This window comes from Ammospiza nelsoni, chromosome 4 (genome assembly GCF_027579445.1).
Source record: "Ammospiza nelsoni isolate bAmmNel1 chromosome 4, bAmmNel1.pri, whole genome shotgun sequence".
Taxonomy (NCBI): Eukaryota; Metazoa; Chordata; class Aves; order Passeriformes; family Passerellidae; genus Ammospiza; species Ammospiza nelsoni.
In genome coordinates this window covers 7,910,613-7,936,220 of record NC_080636.1, presented here as the reverse complement: position 1 = coordinate 7,936,220, position 25,608 = coordinate 7,910,613, and the positions used below count along the sequence as shown (strand labels likewise).

General features: G+C 37.0%; 1 protein-coding gene across 1 annotated transcript in view; it reads right to left on the bottom strand.

Annotated features, from left to right (window-relative positions):
* Positions 1–25,608, bottom strand: part of ARAP2 (ArfGAP with RhoGAP domain, ankyrin repeat and PH domain 2) — a 114,775-nt gene that overhangs the window by 70,981 nt on the left and 18,186 nt on the right. Inside the window, exons 6-10 of the mRNA XM_059470118.1 lie at positions 25,424–25,506; positions 24,269–24,625; positions 21,234–21,303; positions 15,293–15,413; positions 12,456–12,637 (exon numbers count right to left, since the gene is read on the bottom strand). Of these exons, the coding sequence (XP_059326101.1) occupies positions 12,456–12,637; positions 15,293–15,413; positions 21,234–21,303; positions 24,269–24,625; positions 25,424–25,506 (813 nt within the window). The remainder of the gene's footprint in view (positions 1–12,455; positions 12,638–15,292; positions 15,414–21,233; positions 21,304–24,268; positions 24,626–25,423; positions 25,507–25,608) is intronic.

Below are 25,608 nucleotides of genomic sequence, written 5' to 3'. Positions count from 1 at the left end.
CAGGTATCTGTACATAGATCCTACAAGAAACAGCTTTCCTGATACAGCACCATAAATACTAAAAATGCAATGCATCTTTAACTTTTCTATTTAAAAAGACAAGCAGCTACAACAAAATCTGCACACGCCTCTTCAGGTTCATTTTAAAATAGATCTACATGCAGTAAAGGAGAATGAAATTTAGGTGTGAGGATAAAAGACCTGCACAAATAGAAGACCTGAAGAGCACCACAGAATCAGACAGAACTGTGATAACATCCTCTGGCTTTGTATCTACAGTGCACTCTATTAACCTTTACTTTTTCTTCTCCCTGTAAAATTCCCCTACATCCCCACTTGTACGTATTAAGAAATATGTTTCTGATATTCCATACCTCATCAATGAGAGATGGATGAAGAAACAGTTTGTTCCTTCTGAAACATAAAAGTTACATCTACACAGTGTGTGCAGATGTAACCCTTTCATTCCTAAATGTCATGCTACCATTTCTACATTAGCATTTATTGCTGAGAACACCAATAAAGACACATTTCACATTGCTAATTGTACGTATTTACCATAAGCAAGTACCTAAGGATCATTACTGTCAACATCAACACATTGCTGTTAAATTAAACAAGTTGTAGGTCATCCCCCTTTTAGCTGCAGCACACATGAAAAACTAACTGATGCACTCATTAAGGCTGAAATCAACCCTTTCTAGCAAAGTCCTATAAAGAGGTTCCTGCCTTCTGCTCTGTGGTTGGTTTGTTTTGTATAAAATAAGATGAAAGATTGTAGAATCAACCTTGCTTTTCTTTGTGAAAAAAAAAAAAAGAGAAGTGCAAGATGAAACAAACCAACCTGGAAGTCAGACTCCACCTCCCACATGGGCATTGGTGATGACCAGTCACAGCACTGTCTCCTTCTCCTCTCTTACAGCTACTCAGGACTAATGAATTTTGCCTTGATCGGTTTCTCAACTTTTGTTATGACCCCCATCTCCCGTCTCATCAGTTTTCTTGCAGCCCACTAAACTGGCAGCTGCTCAGTTCCTTCAGGGGAAAGAAGAGACAGCCAATTATAATAATGGGCTGCAATTACTCCTGTGTTGCAGGAACTGAGCTGCTGTTGCTGACTGCTGTCATTTTATCTGCCTTTGAACTTCTTTATGACCCCATGGCAAGGAATAACAGCCCTTGGCTGGAAAAAGCATCATACATACAACATCCTGCAGAGCCTCTCAAGTAAGTGCCAGACAGGCTGATTGTGAACCAGGAAGCAGGACACAAAGCCGTATTTATTATACCAATGCAGCCACTCTGCTTCAAATCTTTTTTAAACCTCACTCTCATATCTCTAACACAGGTCTGCATCCTGGTCTTAAACCACAGACAAGGATAAATGTGGGCAAATTAAGTGGATATAGATTCCCCTCTGCCTGCAGAGCATAGAACCCTCTACGGTTTGGAAACATTGGCTGGTACAAGACAATTTTGTGATAACTGAAATAGAGACATATCCACAGACAGCAGCAGGAGATTTTTTTTTTTTTTACTATTTTTAATAGCCTAACCCACCTTAAACAAGAAATGGACATAAAATCTATGTAATGTAATAATTAAATACTGCATACCAGAATCCCCAAAAGGATAAGCAAAGTCAACAATGAAAGTGTTTATCTCCATGAGTAAAACACACTCCTCACCCATTGTATTATTTGGGTCAGCTTTTTTTTCAAAGTAATTTTATTGAGAATGCCACAGAGGTACAATGAAAAGGTCTACCAAGAGGAAAAAAAGAACCAAGGAAAACAAGGCAAACCAAATAAAAGTTGCTTGAAAACAAAACATACTAGTGTACATCACTAGGCATGACTCACAATACAAGCAAGATTATTTCTACATTTATTTCCTGAATCATAGCTTTTCATGTATTTTGCTCAATATATTTTTCTTTCAACCATTGTCCAGGCCTGTTCAAATGGTTTGCTGGATGCCCACAGCCAAATGCTTTGACAACCTTCCATCCTAAGTGAAGGTAACAACCCCTCAGTGCATGTAAGATTTTTCACCTGCATTAGATATCAATCAGTCATTCTGATGGATCTCTGAGAGGTCCTAACCCACATGCTGAGATGGAAGTAACTTTTGAGTGAAGTTTTTTGGAAATATATCTAAGATGTTGTTTTTAATGAATGAGATTTAAACATGCCATCCCTAAAAAGATGTTACTTTGTATGCAAAATATCTTAGAGAGAATTTAATTTAATAACCACGGCATTGAAGTGTTTCATGTAGTAAGAATTCAGTCTGAATTGATTAAGTTCAAATTTGTTGGCCTAGCAATTTATTAACTAGGGACAGTAATTATTGCTGAGAAGGCACACTGGGGTATTCCCCACATTCACACTAAGCTGTAAATCATAAATTCTCTTCCTTTGCTATAAGAATGGTTCATTTATTTAGAAGAAAATTTGTAGATATAGGATAGTGGAGTATCAAAAATAATGTTTATTACCTAAACAATACCATACTGCACCAAACAACATAAAGAAATCAGCACAGACAAAGAAAAATAAAATATTTATGGCCCAAAAATATTAAAATGTCACTTGAGCTACAATGATATTAAGGATCTTAGTATTTTAAGGATCATCTCTATAATTCTTATTTTAAACCATTCACTTTGCATAACTAATAAAAACTCCAATGGCCTAATTATTTTAGTAGTCCAATAGCAACTCTAACCTACTCTCTCTGCACTGCCATGAAAGCTACTGTTCCCATTTCAAGTCCATGCTGTGAAGAATAGAACAGTTTTGGAGCAAGTGTCTATTGTTGAATTAAGCATTTTGTACAAAAAGGGGTGGAAGCTGAAAAAGTATGAAGAGGAAAAAAGGGAGGGGTACTACAAATTCTGGGTATTTTGAAAAGGTTATAACGGTCCTTACTCTGATGATCTCCAACAGAGATTGAAGTAAAACCACCCAATCTCAAAAATCACCACTGAATAACTACAGAAATCCATGAATGCCAAAACTGTTTTCTTTATGAACACTCTGCATTTCCTGCATGATCAGCTATTGCAAGCTAAATGCATTATGATCAATCACTTGTTTGTAAGTGCTTGGAGTTCTAAACGTTACAGTGTCAGCTACAAGGCTTGAATTGCAGACATGTACTTTGGTCTCCTGCAGGTGCACACTAATCCATTTTATTCAGATTTGCAACCAAGGAGAAAATTTTAATCATCATAGAGCGACTGCCAATGCTCATCTGAATGATACTTGTTATAGATTAGGCAAATCCTGGTCTTCAAAAATATTTGTTTTCCCCTTCAGTCTGGACAAAAGAATAACCCCACCTGTTACCTTGCACAGAAGGATATCCATACAACTTAGTTCATGTTAGGCAACGTACCAAAAAAGAAAAACATCCTTCTGTGACATTACTTGTCTGACTTCTGCCACAGGAAGTATAGACTGAATTCAGAAACCACATCTACTTGAGTTGTAACAGATTTCAAACCTGGAAAATTTGTAACAGAATTTATATACTAAAAAAAATTTGCAGTAGCATATTATGGTATGTTTAACTAATTATGGCATCGAATTCACATATGCTATCAAGGAAGTCTGGTGACAACAGATGAGGAGAAGATTGAGACTTGAGACAGCCAGCTTCCCTTCCTCAAGGGAAAGTCTTGCCTAAGTTACCTAGTGGCGTTCCATGATGGAATGACTACATTGGTGGACATGAGAAATGTCACAGATGTCATTTTTCTGAGTTTCTGTAAAGCATTTGATACAGTCCCCCACAACCTCTCTTCTCTAAACTGCAGAGACCCTGATTTGATGAGCGGACTGTTCAGCAGATAAGCAATTGGTTGGAAAGTCACATTGAGAGGGTACTGGTCAATGGCTCAGACACCCACCAGACATCAATGGCAACTGGTGCCCCTCAGGGGTCTGCGCTGGGACCAGTGATATTTAATATCTTCATTATTGACACAGATTAGGGGATCAAATGCACCCTCATCAAATTTGAGGATGACATCAAGTTGAGTGGTGCAGTCGAAACTCCCAAGAGACAGGAGTGTCTCCAGAGGGGTCTGGACAAACTTGAGAAGTGGGCATTCAGTAATCCTATGAGGTTTAATGAGATCAAGTGCAGGCTGCTACACCTGGGTCAGGACAACCCCCAGTATCCACAGAGGCTGGGGGATGAACAGACCCAGAGCAGCCCTGCCAGGGAGGATTTGGTGATGCTGGTGGGTGGGAGGCTGGACATGGCCCAGCCATGGGCACTCACAGCCCAGAGAGCCAAAGGTGTCCTGGGCTGCACCCAGAGCCCCGTGGGCAGCAGGGGAGGGAGGGGATTCTGCCCCTCTGCTCTGCTCTGCCCTGGTGAGACCCCACCTGCAGGGCTGCAGCCAGCTCCGGGGGCACAGCACAGCAAGGACATGGACCTGTTAGAGGAGGGCCACCAAGCTGGTTAGAGAAATGGAGCACCTCTCCTATGAGGAAAGGCTGGGAGAATTGAGTTTGCTCAGCCTGAAGAAGGCTGTAGGGTGACACTATCTGCAGCCTCAAAAGGGATGGAGAAGGACTTTTTACAACAGCATGTAGTGACAGAACAAGGGGGAATGGATCCAAACTGAAAGAGAGTAGGTTTACATTAGATATTAGAAAGAAATTCTTTATTGTGAAAGTGGTGAGGTGCTGGAACAGGGTTCCCAGGGAAGCTGTGGATGCCCCATCCCTGGAAGCCTTCAAGGCCATGCAAGGCCATGTTGGTTGGTTGGGTCTTTGAGCACCCTGGTCTAGAGGGTGGCATCCCTGTCCATGGCAGGGAGGCTGGAACTAGATTACCCTTGAGGTCCCTTCAAACATAAACCATTTTATGATGATTCTAGGAGGATCTTACCAGGTGTTTGCACCTAAGTTTGTGGAACAAATATTTCTGTGAAGATTTGTTGTCTACACTGCCTCAGAAATGCTCTGGTGTTCACTGCTGTAACAGTCATGTAATTTTATGTAAGTATTTAGTATTTTAGCTATCCTAATTAGTTTAATATTTGAAATAAAGTATAGGAAAAAAAAGGCTGAGGAAAGAAAGTAATCAGTAAACTAAACCAAATGCAGCAAATGCATAGAAATAATAGAGGGATGGGGAAAATTTGTTTTACGTTGTCTTCACTTTAAAAGAGAAATGCAAAGCAAAGCTACTGACTAGTTTTTCAGTATGTTTCCTATGAGGGCTGACTAATATGTTTACAATTAAACAGAAATCAAACAGTGTTCTAGCTGCATTTAATTCAACAGTATATCAAACTATTGAGAGAAGAGAGATCCAAATGTTCTTGAAAAACACTTTCTTTTTCAGTTTCATTGTCACCTCAAACCTTCTTCTTGCACACAAATACAAAAAAGAAGACTTTGTTATTTAAGTGTGTATATATACAGATATATGCTGATTATACAACCTTTTGGATTAACTGAATGCAGAAATAACTTTCTCATCTGATTTAAAATAAAAAGATAAAGGCAAAGCCAGTCTACAATTATAAAAGGAAGTTCCCATAACTATGCTCTGGTTCCTCTATTTAGGGCTTTTGACCCAATACTTTCTTCTACCTTGGGAGCTGAAGCCAAGCTAACAGTTCTTAAAAACAAGCAACATATCTAGTGATGGACAATGATCTTAGGAAATTTCAGTACTCTTAGAAGTAAATGGATTTCCCCAACATTGCATTAATTGTGTAACAGCCTTATGGCAAGTAGACCTGAAATGTTCTTCTACTGCTTATGCATGTGCTCTGCCACTGTCTAAAATCTTCATGATATTCAAACAAATCCCACTTTTATTCACTGTTAATTTCTAAGTGATTAAGGTAGCTGGCTATATATGTATTAGTCATCCATAAAGCTTGATGGAGCATTACTGGAAACTGACAACTTTACTCCAAATCAGATTTTCAGGAAGCTTTTTATCATTGTGGAAGCATTACACTTTTTACCATGTTTCATGACTACTTTAGGTGTACTTACATCTCAACAAGATCTAGCATAAAAAAAAATGAGCAGGAAAAATCCTCAGAGCCAAAGTTTAGCTGCATGTAGAAGAACTATTAAAAAAAAGTAAGAGTTAGTGTTAAGAAGTCCTGTTTATGCCCTTCTCTGTGTTCTCTAATATCCACAACCTAGAACAACATCACAAAAAATTATTTTTGAATGTAAAATGCAGATCTTCCCTATAAAGGTGGTCATTGACACATTTGTCTTCTCTGATTGAGCCACTTCAGCAGCATATTATTTTAAATCTATTTTTTAATCTTTTTTGAAGTAGGGATGCAATTAGTTTAAAACTGAAGAATTGTCATAAAAACAACAAACCTTTTCCCCACTCAACATGATTTCTTGTAATCATTAATTTTGTATTATAACAAGCAAGAAAAAAGATTTAAAGCTTTCTTACACCATTCAAGTTATTTCCTGTTCAGTTGTTTCTTATGTCATGCACAGCAATTGATCGTTGCTATATTTTTGAGTGTGGAAAATCAGAAAGAATTTTTTGCAAGGAACTGCTAGAAAATTAGGGATGTGACCTTAACCTATCATTTCAACTACAGCTTGATGCAAATCACTATATTTAAAAGACGCTGGATCATTCAATTCCACTACAAGTCACCAATGTATCAGTGTATTTTGCCTTAAAATACTTCATATTACTCTTTCCCCCTGCAATGTACTTGGTACATTTTTGGGTTGTTCTGTTTTTGCTTTTTAACATTTGCTACAGATTTGTATTGTTATGAAGAAGAGCAAAGCCGGAATGAATCAAAAAACAAATAGCAAATGTTCCTTTGTTTTTCAGTTACCTCCACCTATTTAAGGTGTTCCAGGACAAGCTCAGTTGTAACCATGTTTGTAGCCATGTTTGATCATGGTCTGCACTAGCAATCAAGTACATCACAGTTTCTTTAGAGTTTCTCAGTTATTACAAACAGCAGTTTTTCATCATAAAAATCTCTAAAAGCACAGATGCTCTTGGGGCAAGGGTGATGGGGATGTGGGATGAGAATGGGCAACAGGAGAAACACAATTACAAGGATTGCACTTCTTGTTGTCTCATTCTCAGTAATTCCTCCTTCCACTGCCACACCCCATACACACCAGGCACTTCTCCCTCCTTCTCTATCAGCCATCCAAATGGTCTCGTTCCTCCTCCTGCTTCCTTTTGCTGCCTTTACTCCCCCCTATCTTTTTCCCTAGCATCCTTTTCAGAACTCGGTTGCTTTTCTCAGGGTTCCTCATTAGATGTCAAAACTTGTAAGTATTTTCCTTGCTGCTCAACTTGCATACAATTCCTCTCCCCAATTTTTTCTTGTATTGCTGTTTCCATCACCTTGTACTCATTATATTCACAAATATAACCATGACGATACACCAAAGAATCTACATACATTGAAAAGAATTTCTCATGATGCTTTAGCATGACAACCAGTCATCATTGCTCATCTTCAGGACTTCATTTAAGTGTTCTTCTTTGGTAACCTTCCATTGTTAAACACTTTTGACTGTTCTTTAGCGATATTTTTTTTTTAAAAAGGATTTCTCTCTCACTCATTATGTGCTTGATTATTAATCAGGATACCATTTTCTCCAAGTAAAACCAGAACATTTTCCAATAAACAATTCCTTTTCCAGAGTACCATTATAAATTCCCATTGTTGTATACCAAAAGACTTCCAAGTCTGCCCCTGAACCTCAATCTCAACGTCTCTGGTATTGTATGTATGTCTATATGTATTTCATAGTATCACAGAATAGTTTGGGTAAGAGAGGACCTTTAAAGATTATCTAATGCAATCCCCCTGAAACAGGGGCATCTTTTTCACTAGATCAGGTTGCTGAAAAATGCTCCCCTTTAAGCCTGTATTTCTTAATAGAGATAAGGACATATCTCTGCTCTTATGCAGACAGAGATTCATGCACACATCCCTTCTGCTTCCTTCCACTGACATTCACATCACTTCCTCTGTTTCACAATGCCAATCTCAAGCATCAGCTTTGGCTTGTCCTTTCAGCTATCTTTGTATAGGTCTCTACATTATCCCTCCCTTTGCCATTTTCTGCCTATTTAATATCATTTCTCCTAATACATCCTTTAGTATTGTCCAGTTTTGCTTTAAATGCACCATTAGCATTACAGAAGAAATTAAAATTACTATGCACCCTTACTGGTTCATTCAACATGAATAAACATTTCCATCTGCCACAGAGCACATCATTTAAATCTTTCTCTAAACAAAACACCCTCTGAAATCAATAGGAACATTGAGCCAAAATGAAACAAGTGGTTTTTAATAATTAATGTATATTATTGCTTATACATAACAGAGAGAATACTCATCACCACTGTAGCTTGAACTTGGAGTCAGGCACGGAGAAAGCATGTCACAAATTATTATGGCACAGAGCCATACCAGCCCCCATCTTTCTATTTGGCTAAGTTTCCTCAAATATCCCAGCTAAATACATCTAATCACCCAAAGCAGTAACAAGATTATCCTGATTTCTCTTTTCAAAGCCAAATTCTAGCACAAACACCATGACACCTAGGCCCTCCCTGATGTTAGATACCAATAAATCTTAAATATAGCCTTACAAAGGAGATATATTCAAACAGACCAGACAAGCATTTGTCAGACTCCTTCTGATGGTAACCAAGGGAAGATTGGCACTGCCACTGCAGACTGACATTTCCAGCCAATGTTTGAACTGCCGTGAATGATCAGATTTCGTTTTTTTATTTAAGCACGAATGAAACAGAAATGGGAATTTCAGCAAGCTGCAGGTTGAACAAATTGATCCAGTACGATTTACTTTTCACTTCTGCTCAAGAGAGGAAGTTTAAGAAATTTACACTACATGAGTCAAAGAAATTGATGGTTTCGTACTAGCACTATATCACTGCCACAAGTTCAAGCTAAACCAATCACTTTTTAACTAGAAAGAGGCCTGAGACATGATGTTCTGATCTCAATCTGAACTTCACAAAGTTCATGGCGGTAAAGTTACAATTTGGCATTTGGCTTAGGATCTTCTCCACTTTTAACACTGAATAGTTTTTTTTTTTAAAGTAACAGCAGACTCTCCTCTATCAAGTTTATTAGAAATCAATGAATAAGCTCGATCCAATCTCATTTCAACATTGTAAGAAGTCTAAATAGGTGTCTTTTAGCACTGCAGTTATAATAAACCCCTCTAAGGCTCTCCAGGAGCCTAGTATGGATGTGAATTCCAATATGAACAGGATTTGAGGACATCCCTGGACAGATTTGCCTAATAATTACCGGCTCAACTGCAAACTTGAGGCAGGGAAGGATTTCTGGATCAACAGCGCCCTCTAATGGATCGGTGCTGTATTGTGACAGTTTTCTTCAGTACTGCAGTAAAAATCATTCTGTTTTCCGACTGGAAATTGAAACACCAGAGGTAGTCAAAGAATTGCAGACTTTGAAAGCCCAGAGACAGAAGGTATTTCTTTTGATTCACAAGCATCCAGAAACTGCATGAAGAAAGGATACTGTTCAAATGCAGAATCTGCAAAGAAATATCTTAGGATCATTTTAATTTTCTGGGGGTTAGATAAGTCGGCTTTGAAAAGAAGATAGTTTTGCACTATTATTTACAATATTCATACACACAGGAGGAGTTAACAGGCTGGCAGCACTTCTAACCATTCTGTTTCAGGGCTTGATTTTGGTTTGCCTTCTGCTGCACTGCAGTCAGTGATCTTTGCAGAGCATCCATGTATTAGAAGGGAATATATAACTAGGAAAAGGGCTGTATAAGGATGTGCTTTCATGATCACATAAAGTAATTCTGAAATGCATGATGTTGAAAGGGCAGAGCAGATACAACCTGCCACACAACAGCACAAGCAATAGAACCAACACACATGCACACACACACACAAAAATATTTTAAAAATCTGTAGAAACAGATTTGGGGGAGAGGAGCAGTCTTAGGGTATCTGAATCATATAATGTGCACTCTGAAAATGCAGAAAAGAGCAATCAAGAACCCTTCAGGAGTAAATGGCTCTGTTTTGTATCAACATACAGTCAGAAAAACTGACTCAGCACATAGGCAGAGCTGAGAATGCCCCATGTAAACAGAGGAAGTTCAAAGCACAACTGGAGGCAAGAGAGATGCTCCCAACAGTTATATTCAAGCAGAGTAAGAACAAAGGGAAAAAGCAAAAATTTGATGCCTGGTACTGCAGTACTCAAGACGGACATAACTAATTTCAAATGACCTATCACTCTGGAGGACAAATTCCTTCACAAGTCTGGATATCTTTACTCCTCAATCAAAAAAGCTCAGAACATTCACAGGGACCACTCAAAAATATTCAGGGGCATAAGATCCAAAAAGCATAAGTCCTGAAAAGAAAAGTGCCTTGTTAACAATGAACATCTACAAAAAGATTTTCATGGATGAGAATGCTTTCCATGGACCCTCACAGATAAAATACCTGGAAGTGCCATGACAGAAGAGTAACACTGAGCACTCTCATGGTGTGAGTCCCACAAGCAACAACTATGAAGTCAGTCAACTTCATTTGAAGTGCAAGAGCACTTCAGTAAATATAAGATCTCAGAAAGGAGGGGTGGTGTTTGCATCTTGGTTTTGCTCCTCCTTAAACATGAGCTGTGAACTTAAATAAACTGACAGGTCACCTATTCATTACAATAATCAGGCCTAAAGATTTCAGTCTATATAAAGAGTACTGTGTTCAGCTATGAAGACCAATTTTTCTCCCTGATGATCATTCAGCAAAACACATGCTGTGGGTTTAAATTCAAATGACACACAGCAAATACACTTTTAGTATCATATTACATATCTAAATAATTTATGGAGGTTTTTTATAATTACAGAACAGCAGAAATTCATGAACTGTATCATGTCTGTGGTGGGTTGACCCTGGATGGAAGATGGCCATCAAAGTTTCTCTATCACTCCCCCTCTCCCTCAACTGGACAGGAGAGAGAAAATGTAGGAGAAGTATTGAGGGACAACATAAGGACAAGGTGAGATCACTCACCAATTACTGTCACTGGCAAAGCAGATTCAACTTGGGCAAATTAGTTTAATCTTTATTTTCTATTACCCATCCAACCAGAGCAGGATAATGAGAAATAAAATGAAATCTTAAAATACCTTTTCCTCACCCCTCCCTTCTTAATGGTCTTAACTTTGCTCCTGATTTTCGCTACCTCCTCCCCACTCAGCAACTTAGGGGGATGGGGAATGGGGGGTTGTAGTCAGTTCATCACACTTTGTCTCTGCTGCTCTTCCCTCCTCAGGTTTGCCATGCAAACCCAATTACAACATTCTTGATTTGTTGGCAGTTGACTGACCTCAAATAATGTACCTAACAACTAAAACTTCCTTGAAGTACAGGAAGTAGAAAGAAAAACAGGTCTTCCTCAGTCTCTAATTTCCTGCCATAGCCTGGGAAAGAATGATAAGATTTTGTATCAAACATTAAGTGGACCCTCAAGCACACCTAAATAATTTCACAGAGAGAGTAACAGGAGAGGAAGTGAGATCAACTCCAAGAGAGACATTTGAGACAGGGATTTGCCTATAGACAACTTTGAAAAAACAAGGCAAGAATGTAAAAACACCTCCCCCAATGCCATCCCAGGTTCCAGCTACTTGAGGGTAGTGAATTGCCTCACAAAAAAATAGCACCTGCCATTTAACGTCAATAGATCTTTCTTCCACTAGTTCACACAATTATTCATTGAACCCAACTATCCCCATTTATTCCCTGCCTACGGCACCCTAGAGAATTCCACTTTATATTATCATATAGTCATGCCCAAAACAAAACGCCCTAGATTTTGGAAGTTGAAAAGACAGGCCTACTTCACATTTTTAATACTGAATTTGTTTAAAGTATTGCAGTGCACAACAGAATCTGGCCAGTCTCTATTCTTGGAAACAAAAAGAACATCATTTCTGAACATTTCCCTGAAGTATCAGTTAAATACCACGAGGTATTCAGTGTTTTATAGTACACTTTCCAGGGCAGTGTATTATAAAACACTGAAACCACTGCACAAAATAAGTCTTCTGATTAAGTTGAGTGCTTATGGCCCACATTTTGAGAGTGAATTAATCCCAGCCCTGACACTAACATGTTTTGACATTCAGAGCTTTTCACTTCACCTCACTATATATTCTTTTTTTTTTCTATTGTACAACAGACATAATGATTCTTTGCCTGCTTTGTGAAGCCTTCTGAGAACTTCAGCAATAAAGCACTACATATAAGGAGATATGCATTTATATTGAAATGCACCTATTCACAAAGAGCCATCAATTTCCAACTCACTAGTTAAAACCATTTTTATAAGCTTTCATTCACAAAAAAGCACATGAAAAATTTACCTGCTCATTTTTGCAGATCCATACAGTACTCCCCTGAAGTAGAATAAAGATTTTGGTTTTGTATCCTTTCAGCTCAAGATATCCACTTTTCTCAGGGGTGACAGAAGTTCGAGACTGAGAGTTATTATCAGACATCAATTTCAAGGCATCGAGCATTGTATTAACCCAGTCATTTCTTTCTTCTAAACAAGAAAAAAAAGTTAGTCAAAGACAGTTAGTTAAGCAGTAGTTTCATTCTTCTCTGCATACTGGTTTTCCCAACATTGTTGCTATGTTGGTTGATGGTACAGCAATGCCAAATAAGAGAGAACATCCATGTTGACAAGGAGGTGTAAATAAAAATAAAGAGAATCTGTATCAGTGGAGGTGTTAGAAGGACAGACATCCAATTAACTCCCAACAACCAACCCAAACAAACCGATGATCGAGATTCCTAAAATCATGACTGCTAGTTCTGAGACACTTTATTCCAGACAGCTTAAAGATTGAGGTGACAGACAGGTGGCATGATCTGGCACCTTCTGGAAGCCAGATCAATGGGAAAGAACTACAGCATTACAAGTTGTGTAAGCAGAAACCAGAGAGCCTAAATATGATCTGCCACTGAAGAGGCAAATCAACACCACTGCTATTCCATGCTTGACCATGCTTTCAAGAAAAAAATGCTTGGTAACTTACAATCTATTCCATTAAGGTGTGGTGTTTAAGCTTGACATTGTCAAGGGTACTGAGTAATTAAGAAAATGTGTGTTTGAGCATCTTTGCATGCATTATTAATGTAACATCTTACAAATACATGAACACAAGGAGGCGAAGTAATAAAGTTTCTCTCAGTCTCATTCATTGTGTTCAGACATTTGACTGGACTAAGATCAATATACTTTAATGCTGAGTAGTCCAAATGAATTAGGTTTGCCTTATGTGATTGGAATATCATGAATATTTCAACTGTTTGCTCTGAAAGAGCCAGATCACAAAATATATTGGGGGCAGAGGAGATGTAGAGGGGGGAAGGGAGGGATTGGAAGTTCTATTCACAGCATGTATGAAGCTGGCAAAATTAGCTTGGAAGACTGTAGGGGGCACCACTGAAATAATAACCTGCTTACTCCATAAATGGTGTATGTGCAACATACAGCAACAAATACACAAATTTAGGTGTCATAAAATACTGTGTAGAAAAGGAAGACAGCAGCCTGACAAATTAGCACAGGGAATGTGATCCAAGTGTTCCTGTAAAAAATTTGGTTTAAAATACATATATGCTGTCTTGAAATACTCCAGTAATATTTTCAAAGTATTTTAGTATAGCTAAGGGCATCAAATTACTCTAGAAGTGTCTTTTTTTAATGGTATTTCACTCTGGCGAAACAAAATCTCACTGCATCTGAGCAAGTTATACTCTAATTCACTGCTATCCCTTTTGCCCCCAAAAGCCCCTAAACCTTCCGAACCATTACATATAGTGCTTTTTCCTCTAGATATTTAAATCCATCCAAAAGTAATGCATTTCTGATATCTCAAAATATATGTAAAGGTCTCAAATTCAAAATCTTTGAAAGAAGTTAAGTCCCCTTTGAATAGTCCCAGAGCAATTCCTAAACACAAATCCACAGAAGTAATAGCATCAAGTAACAGTTTTGTTTTTAGCACACAACAAAAATCAAGGAGGGTTATTTATATATTTTACTGGGAATACATCATCCAGTTCTGGACCACATTCCTTACACAATAGGCATCTCTAACCTAAAGTGAACAGCTTTACAGACATCTTACTATGTCCAAAGATGGTTATACACTGTATGAAAATGGAATTCCATGTATAACAAGTGGTCACTCTGAATATATTTTACAAGTCAGCATAAGTTTTTAACACTTCTATAGTATCCAAGGCAAAGGCCTAGAAAAAAAATTGCAGACCCCCAAAACATATTGCACCAAGATGGCTATATTATAATTTATGAAAAAAAAATTAAAATAAATATAGAAGAGAAATGCAAAAATAATAAAGAAATATATATTTTTAAACTCAGCTAAGAGCATAAAAATGACTAAAATTATTTGAGCCAAACCTGATAAGAAGGATTTGTTCATTGATGCTGCACTCCGGTTACAGCCTGCAGCAAATGTTTACTACCAACTATAACCCATAAAAATGGGATTTGATAATGGAAATGCTGAGAGGCCCCAGAGCTATAATGGCTCTGGCATGTACTTCTGTAAATACATATTGCACAACTCCTTTTTTCTAGGCATTCCTTTTTATTTGACTGTTTCCATAAATAAATCATACGTGCACTGATATTGATTCCACATATTACAGCTGTAGGTTGATAAAGCATTCAATTAGAAGGCAGACTAACTTCCTTGCTACAATTTACATTTGTAATCTCTATCAATACCTGGCTGAAAATACTGTTTAAGACAGAAAACTTTGGATTTCCTTCGATCACAGCAACACATCCCAAGCATCATTCATTGTCTCTGTCAATTTCTTATCAAGTGGTAACTCAGAGATGTCTGAGAGCACACAGGCTGTAAGAGCTGCTAGTGAGACTTGAGAAATGTTCAGACAAATTAATCTTTGGGAAGGATGGGGGAGGAGGCAGAAGAGTCAGGAAAACAGTCTTCTCATTTTGATATTTGAAAAAGCCATTGCCCAGCAATTTCCACTGTTCTAACAAGGTTCAGAGTTATCTCCAGTTTCACTTTATGAGCTTAAACCAACTCCAGAAATATTTCTCATAATAAAACAAGCTATATTTTGCAAACAGAATTTATCAACAGTGATTACATGGCTTTTTGACAATTTCTAGAAACACACATTTTCTACTTACCTTCCTTATCCACACGGAAAACAAAAGTCCTATGGGATGTGACAACTTCAAACTTATTCTCCCCATGAGCTCTTACTGTTGCTATTGCAGAGAGCAGTATTATTCCTTTTGAGAACACTTCCTGTAATAAAAAGGCAGTCAAAATATTTCATTCTCAGAGAATTTTAAATTCCTCTGATGTAACACTACTTGTCATGATGTTTAGGGAGTTCACCACACTTAATATAACTGAGTAAGTGAACACCTCCACTACTTACCTATCACCAACTTCACTGTTCTGGATCTATGAACATCTACTACCTTCTACTAATAGAATAAAATCCCATGATGAGATAGATTGTGCATATCTAAGATTCAGCTTCATAAATTATCTCATTACATTAATATTGCAAAACATAAGACTTTAATTTACAATTTTATGCCAAAGTAAATTACATTTACTATCTCAAAGAAAAATTATTTGAAAATATATAATTATTATACTTGTATGATAGAATCAGACATGGGAAAAATATTATACTTCCTCCAGGCAGATAATTCCAAACAGTCTTGCTGCTCCCCCCTGCACCTTGCCACTTCAGTGGGTAGCCAACAAGAAACAAATTCACTGATTTTATCCCTAAATTTGAACACAAACAAGGGCACCACACTGGAAAAATACACTGTCCTGTCAGTGCTAACAAGAATGCTCTAGCTTGGGTCAGGTATATGCTTTTCTGCTATATGTGTGGGCTGGTTTTGGCTGGGATACAGCTAATTCCCTTCAGAGTAGCTAGCATGGAGCTGTGCTTGATGATAGAAATAGGGTTCACAACAACACAGGGATGCTTCAGCTGTTGCTGGGCAGTGCTGAGACAGAATCAAAGCCTTTTCTGCTCCTCATCCCACCCCACCCCTGAGCAGGCTGGAGGAGCACGAGAAGATGGGAGGTGATGCAGCCTGGACAGCTGAGCCCGGCAGACCTGAGGGACATCCACACCACAGGGCAGCACGTTCAGGACATAAAGCTGGGGGATGTTCACAGTGATGGAGTTTGTCTTCTCAAGTAACCATTAAGCAGAATAGAGTCCTGCTCTGCTGGGGATGGCCAAACACCTTCCTGCCCATGAGAAGTGGTGGATGAACTCCTTGGTTTGCTTGTGCACAGCTTTTCCTTTACCTCCTATAGTGTGTCTATCTCAACCCACAAGTTCCCATGTTTATTCTTCTGATTATCTCCCCATCCTACCTGTGAGAAGAGTGAGTGTGGGGCATGATTGCTGGCTGAGGTTAAACCACAATAATTTGGGGTCACCACAAATTTTCCCAATCTTTTTAGATTACCAACTAGGTATTAGGACAACTGAATGGAACACAAATGCAAGATGGGAAAAAGGGACTGCTACAAGTACTTCCTTCAATTAGCTCACCTTTTAAACTAATTACCCTAAGGGTTTGGGGTGGGGGTTGACAGGAGGGAAAGCTGAAGCAGATGTGCACTTCAGAAATACATCTGCATTATTTCTGGATTCCAGAGTTAATGCTGCTCTTGTCTCCACTACACTTTCATAAATTCATTTTCTGACCAAGACAAGTCAGATATCCTGATAAAATTTATGATTCAGATGCAGTAATAGTCAGAGTAAGCTTCCCATAAAGAAATTGCTCCGTAATAACTTCCCTCCAAAAGTATAAATTATTATAACAGACTTCATACAAGCACTCAAGGAACATTGTAAATGTGAAGCAGAAAGGATACACTGGATCATTTTTTGTTTACTGAGTTTAATATACTAATGTTTCACTTCGTGGTACTAATACATGTCAGCAAAGGTAGTTTAGTGATGAATAAACAGAAATATTGAAACACAGCAGAAGCAAGCATGTTATTACAGTTACACACAAGGAATAGTCAAAATGACCATAGATAGAATTGCATAGCTATTTTCATTATGGCTATATTTGTTAAAAGAGTGATTTTAACATATGTTAATGAGGTTGGATATAAGTTAACTACTCATCCTTCCCTGGTAAAACAAAATTTTTACATCTACTGTTTCTGTAGGCGTTCAGTTATAAATATGTTATGGTGTTTGCAGGCATCTACTGGCTGTATTCGGTACTACTGCGAGAGAATAACAGACTGCTGGAAGTTACAACTATTTTATTTCATTTGCTAAAAAAAAGTCAATTTCCTTTTAAGCTGAGCATAGTTTTGCTTTGCTATTTAAACAATCATCCATAATCCTTTTTAAAGCTTTGTTCTCCAAGGCATACATATTTTCAAATACAGTTTAAACCATAATAATTTCTCAATCTATTTTTCTTGTGCAGCAGCTTTTCTTTCATGTGCAAAAAAATGCCTGTTAAAAAGCTCTTGTAGATCAAGATACAATAACTCTCTTTGAAATACTCCAGACTAGAAATTAGGTGAATTATTTAAGAATATAGAAAACAAACCAAAACAAACACAGCCAAGAACTTCACAGCTATTTATTCTGTTACTGAGTGGTATAAACTAGTTTTAAAGCTGCTAAGAATTCTCTGACAAAAAAATTTCCAGCAGGGAAAAGCAAAATGTTTGGGTTTTTTGTATCAGCTGTTTGGCAGAAAATTTAATTTTCAAATAAAGCCCCACCATATCACTCCTTGATGGTCGTGATTCAGAGATGAGCTAACGGATCATGGAAAATACCATTTTTGACTACTTTGGTTTTATTTCTACAACAGAAGTATTTCAAGAATGACAGTGATTCATCTGTTTTGCAGTGAATTTTGCCCTTTGTAATGTTCACTTGTACTGTGACACAACAAAATGTTGAAGTTCTCCACTTGAAGTGTGAAATCTTTTTCCTAAATCACTAATATAATTGTCAGGGATGGTAAGCTGTTTTAAATAAAAACTTTCAACGTAACCAGAAGTTTCTGCCTTACTGTAAAGTGTGTGGTAAAACACCAGATTTCTGCCTAAAGTAGGAAGAAATTTTAAGCAAAACTTGTGCATATAGGGTAGCTGAAAAAACAACTCAAATTCTACCTTCCCCTCCTCAGTAAACGACACTCTTTTGAGATGAAGCCACATGGGATGTTGCTCTGATTGCATCAGCTTTCTCAGGACCAGGAACACAGAAGAAATGAGAGAAACACAGATTCAACCCAAAACTTTCCCTAGGTCAGATGCTGTTTGTTAAAAGCTGAATAATTTTTTTCATGTATGCAGATACAAAGTATACAAAGTAAAGAAGAGATCTCTATCAAGCAGAAGTTGATAGACAATTAAAACAAGGTCAGAAAAATATGTATAAAATTGGTGTTTAAATCATTCAAAGAAGTATTCATATGGGCATTTTCAGGAATAATATTCTCTGTGTCTTCCTCCTATAGTCTCTGGTTATTTCACTCTTCATTAGCCATGTAGTACACTTCCCCTTCTTGAGAACCTCACTCTAGCTCCTAATTTGAATGACAAATAGAGCTATTGAATATCAGTAGTGTTTCTGGGTAAAATAAACAGTTCCATTCCACTGAGTCTAACCTTCTCTGCTTGTAATAATAAGAAAAATATCAAGTATGGATTGGTTTCCTTCTGAGAACTACTTTTAATTGATACATGAAACCAAAAGTATAATTTCTTTATTACACGAATTTCTTCTATATACATGAAACTGAAAGTATAATTTCTTGTCTGTGTAGGAACGTCCTCAGACAAACACAGACTAGAATAGATAGAACTTGCCATTAAGTTCTAAAATTAAAACAACTTCCCCATTTAAATACATAAATGGCCAGCTATGTAGTAGGAAGGGGGACATGCAAGACCTTGCAAGGGGCTCAAGCTGCACACAGGTCTTGATGGGTCTGCAAATAATTGTTTATAATGTCAAGGTAACAACACACAAGCAACAGCAGCAAAAGGCTGATATCCATCTTACATGAAATATGAACACCCTAGGTGTGGAGACAGTGATCCAGCAGAGACCACTACACCAAAAACTCGTTTTCTTGAGTGACACCGCTGCTCGTTCAGCACAATCCCATTGGGCACTAAGAAATACTGGTACCCAACTATGTTTTCCTCCTACCTGCAAACTATTTTGAGTTTCACCAAATCCTCGGTGCCCAGAATTTTGCTTCAGGCCTTGCAGTTCTCAGATATAACATTTCTTCACGTATGTGACTCACCAAGTTAGCAAGTCAGACACGCAAATGTGGTCAAACTATACACAGAGACCAAGCAGCCTCTCCTTCAATACCCAGAGTGAGGCTTGGACTCAGGTTCCAGAAAAAGTGAGACAAAGAGGCTTCCACACAAGTGTTTGCCAAGCTGCTGATAGCCTAACCTACCACACAGACTTTTTAAACAGAGGATGCAGTGTCAGTGGCTTCCTATGCCTCATGTGACACACTAAACATTCAATTCAGCAGAAGAGAATACTTCAGGAATCTCTTATGACAAACAGACATATAACAAATGCTATTCTAGCATAACTGACCTCCAAGTAACACTTCCAGTGACTTTCAAAAGGAAGAAAAAAAATAAAAATAAATTCCCAGTGCAGATAAAAGACTAAGTTCTTTATTAGCATTTCTTTCCCTAATTATGCTACAGACAGTGTTAGGCAAATCCCATTTCTCTATTTTTTCTCAAGTCATTCTTCATGATCAACCCTGCTTTTCTGCTCCTCTGAAGTTGTGGGATCAATACTGCAAAGGGGTACCATTTTTTGTCACTGGAATGTAAACATTATTCTCCTTATTCTATTGTTCCCTTTACCTACAAAATCAAGTCTTCTATTGTAAGTGAAGCCAAGTAAGCAAGTAAAAACAGATTGTTTCAAATTTGCAATCAGTAAGCAAAAAGACTGATGTAAATATCTTTGAGCTTTTTCTTAGTTCCCCAGCCCCTCAGTCTCATCCTACTTCAGCTCTTACATCCTCACCCCATCATAAGGCATCTATAGATCTCTTACCACCAATCAGCACACTGTTTCAGAACTTTTACCTGAAATTGTATTTTCTTCCTAATGTAATATGCATCTTCAACAGGAAATGGCCTTTAAATAAAATAACACACATGCACAGGGAAGGGAACTGCAACTTCCCTTAACATGCATATTGTAAAATCATCTATCACTTTTAAGTCTAAGAAGGTCTTCACTACTTCCAAGAAGAAATATTAATTATTAAATCACAGAGCAAAAGAAAAAGGATTTTGTAGTGTTCTGAAGGGTAATCCCATGGAATTCTAAGAGAATTACAAGGAATACACTCTGCTGAAAACTATGATTTACAAATGCATTTTTGTAGCACATATAAGAAGTGAACTACGTTAATCAAAGCAGCTCACGTGTCTGCAAACGTTTCAGCAGGATTCAATCCTCAGTACAGAAACAAAACCAGCCATATACATTGTAGAACTGGTTTTGAACATTCCCATTCAAACCTAACCTAGTTCCATGACACACAATTATGCACAGAAGACAAATAGAAAAAAGACATTTTTAATCAAAGAGTCAACAAGTGTATAGGTTTGGGTTGGTTTTGTTTAAGTGGTCTTCCATGCTACTTTTAATGGTGCTCTCACAATCTCCAGCATGCTAGGCTCGCATGACAAGGCACTCTTCAAAAACCATCAAATAACATCTACTTGAAAGTGTTTAGCATGATCCTGTTCTGTTCCAAAAACAGCAGCAGTGCCAGTCTCTCACTAAAGTAAAAACAAATCTGATGATATCTACCTGGAAAGGTGAGTAATACAAGCCCTTCTAGAAAATACAAGGATGAACAATACATGAAGACATGGACACCTTAAAATACTTAATTACATCTCACCCTAGTATTTTAGAATTGAAAATTAACCTAGGATGGCTATTCATTTCTAATTCCTCAGATTCTAATTACAGTACTTTGAGTATTACACAGATGCATTTAGTTCCAAACATGACCAAAACACATCTCTTACCTTTTCATTGTTGTAATAAGAAATGCTCTCTCCATCAAATTTAACCCAGCGCTTCTGAAACACACGTTTGCTGCAAATCAAAAATTAACACAATCAATATACAGCTAACACAGTTTTTAAGAATGTCTCAATCACAAATTATAGAGAGGTCATATTTCTGTTTAAATGAATATTCGGAACATAAAGCATAACTTTAGTCACCACAAGCTCTATTAAGACACTTTCCAAAAATGAAAGCTGAGAACCTCAAATGGCCATCTCACTGTTGTGCTTATGACAAGGACATCTCTGTTTGCTGGTATGCTACCTCCAGCCATTCCACGTCAACACAGCTCCCCAGGACTCTGTTTTCTGGCCAATGATTGGATAGCAGCACACCACATCTCCCAGCAAGTACAACATGAAATTTAATTTTCAATGTGTGTTATCAACTGGACATCATTAATGGGAAACTTTCAGTGTGCCATTAACTCACACTCTATAAAGACCTTCTAAAAATATATTTTTACATTAACCTGAAGTAGTCCATTACACTCGCTAAAAATGTTCACAGCTTGTTAGTCATCATCTAAAAACGTCTCCATTCTAAAATCTATTAAATAAGTTAATTAGGCAAGAACAAGACCCCACTAATGTATTTTCCAAACGTTATTTCCTTTTCTTTTAAATGAGTGCTCTGCTTCAGGATTAGTAGACTGTGATAGCTTATCAAAACTTTAATCAAATAGCAGCTCTGGCTTAATTAACTTGCATTATATGACTACAATAAATCATCATTTTTCATAACCTGGAAAGGCCAATGTACCATCTATTTTGCATTAAAATGTCAATAAACTTCAAGATTATACAGGCACGAGTGAACCTAAGTACCACATACAATGTGAGCAAACTGAAAGGCTGTAGAATTTATAGTGAATTAACTAAAAAAAGAGAGCCCATACTTTAATTGCATGATTTCTATCAATTTAAGAAAACAGTACATATTCTTTTTCCCAAGGAATCACAAACTTCTGGGTGTAACTTGGAGCTTTACAAAAAGAATGAGAATAAAATAAGACAGCGCTTCAATAGTTTGAAAAAAAAAATTCTTTTAGAATTCGGCTGCGTTTTTTTAATTCTTCAGATACTTGAGAAATGGTATTGTAAGTAAAAGAAACAAAAATGTATCATTCACTGAACCACCCCTGAGACAAAGTCCTTGAAATGTAGCTGTGGACTGTCACTGCATCAAGGCTAATGACCATGCCACTCTTCTACTCAGTACTAATCACTACTAATTTTGTGGTTAGCTCATTATCTTTTCCAAATAATAAATTTTTCCCATGGCACTTCCTTGAAGTTTTCATAACTTGTTCTCAACTCTATCCCTTCAAATGGAGCAAGACAAGCCAGCTGGAATCAAGAATTATACTTTTCATGATTCTGCTAGCTAACTGCCAAAAGTGTTAAAAAAATCCTGTAAATAAAATAGAACAAGAGTTACAGCTAACTGCAGCTTGCCAAGAGTTCAATATCCCAATAATTCTGAAAAAAAAAAAAAAAAAAGAAATGTGGAAACACTCTGTGGGTAATTATTCTTTGAGTCTTTAGTAAAGGTGAATAATGGCAATCCATAAATGTGGACAAAACTTTCAAAATAATTTAAAAAGGAAAGAAAATAGTTTTGAGCACACTGAAATTCTGTGATGGTAAAAAAGTTTTATTAAACCTTTTATTCCATCTTAATAGTCACCTTCAACAAAGTATCAAGTGTATCAACACAAAAAAAAATTTTAAATTTTATAATGTCAAATCAATTCCCTAGAAAGGAACACAAAAAAATGGAAATTGCTATACAACAGAGCTTCTTCCAGTGAGTTCAAATAATATTTTATTCCAAAACAATAGCATAATAACATAAATTTCTCACTTTAAATAATTATATATTATATATACTGAATTATATTGCTGACGATTATTATGGCAAAAAATAATCAAAGGAAAGGCCAAAAACTTTAATATTTTTCAGCACAGCTCAGTATACTGTCCTAATAACAAGGAATGCAGATCTATTAAGGCTTGAATAGAAATGCAGTAGATGTATTATAGCATTAACAAGTACAACAGGTTTAATTTCTAGATGCTAAGTCCTAGTGAAGATCAGAAACAGACTTAAAAAGTAAAATTGTGCCACTTTCGATTATAAAAAAGGATTCACAGAATTCATAAGAACATAGGTTATAAGAAAAATAGAAACCGAAAACTACAATTTAAAAGGAGGAAGTCAGAACAACTTATGAGAGTTAGCAAGTATTTATGATGGAAGATCTGCTAACAAAGCATTCTTTAGTGAAAAACAGTCTAATGATAGCTGGAGTTTAAAATCAGCTACAATAAAACAAAGAACTTATAACAAATCAAATATATGTTGTTGTTGTTATTGTTGTTGTCATCTAACTCCCAAATGTGACAGAGAGAATTTATTTTCTATTGTGGTCCCTTCTCTTCATTATTTGTAATCTTGAGAATTGAGCTCAAATTTCTACCATCAAATTTTAGGCACAAGAATTAAATTAAATAGGAGGAATTCAGCCCAGTTGAATCCTAAACTCAAAGCTCAAATAACACAGACAGAAAGCAACAGAGCTTCCAGTCACACTAATTATTAAATTATAATCCACAGCTAAATTAGTAAAGTAGTATTTCAGAACCAGAGTTTTTTTTCACTTACTTTGTGGACCACAAAAGATCAGCAAAAATCTAGTAACTGGAAATGCTGGCACAACTTCATTCTGTATTTTTCCACTATAGCTCATGAGTAGAGATCAACAATTTTAAGAAAAATATCTTCCCTGAGTACATCTCATAAAAAAACTTTAGAATAGGTAACTTCACTAAAAACTTTTAAATTCACAAAAGCTTGGTGCTCTTTCAATGAAAACAATACCCTTTCCCCTTCCACTACAAACATTAAGCAGTGACTAAATACAAACTTAATATCTCTCCTGCAAGCATACACTGTCGCAGTTACACAATAACTACTGCAAATACCGTACCCTTGAGGGGATAATTTATCCAGCCATCCTGCTTTAACCTTCTTTACTGATGGTCCATAAAAGCAAGCATATGGTGTTATTGATTCATTTCCAATCAAAGTCTGATCTCCACCAAATTGCCAAAAATTCATTTGCTCACTGGCCAAGCGATCAGAATCTCCACTTTGTATCTTACTGCAAGATGGTGATTGTGTTTTGGTTTTACTTTTCCTTTTTTTTAAAGACAAAGTATGTTGTTCCACAGTAGAATATAGAGATTCACTTTCAGATTCTTCTGGTGTTAATGATGGGTCTTCCTGAGACAAGGATTCATTTTTTGCAATTTCTTTTGTCCTCTCCTTCTGATTACTCAAGTAACTGGAAAGAAAAAGTGAATTTTACTCTTAAAATGTGTAACTACAATGCACAAGTATATAAAATGAGTAATATAAAATTAGTAATTAGAACAAATACTGGTAAAGTATATTATGTTTATAACTTGTATAATCACAGTGAACCACAGACCTGCTAAACACACCCTATCTTATAACTATGACCACCCTGAATCCTACTTTCTCCATTCGACAGGAATAGTGCCAAGATAACACTCCTTTGGAAGCCTGAACAGAAATTTAAAAGTAAATTCTCCTTCCTCAGAAAACTAGCTTTGCTCTTCTGAATACTTTTGACAACTTTCAGTATCACCTCTCTCTTCCCTCTCCCAACTCAACAGGAGCCTGGTGCAGACTGGAAACTGAGAAGCACATTAGCTCCCACTGCATCAAGCCACTGGCCACCATCTCGGGACAGGAGTGGTGAATGTGTTTTAGTTTTGTGCTTGTTTGGATGAGTTGGTTTTTCTCTAATGACAAAGTAAATTATGCAAGCAGTCAGACACACCTAGCTATGAGACATACAAAAATGCAACTTGGTCTTACTTATTCTGACTGGGGAAAACAGGGACACTCTCCAAATTCACAAGAGATTCTGAAACCTAGTTTAAATAGTCTCAGAAAAGCCACAGTGCCCAGATTTGCCTTATATAGGATGGGGTAAAGCCTCAAACAGAAGCAAAAAATATATAGTCATGGTTGTGCCCACAAGATCAACTTGTGACATCAGTAAATAGCATTTTCTTCTTTACACTTTGAGTTTCTCGTAATTCTTATTTAATACCATAGATTCTTAGAAGAATATTCTTCATTCATTCCTAGATCCAATTTATTTTCACAAGCCAGGAAATCATTTCCATGAAGTTCCTAGAAAAGAAATATATTGTAACAAACATTTGTAACTGAAAAAGTGATATTTAAATTACTGTAGATATAAATCACACACAAACAGCCTAGCTAGCAGCACTG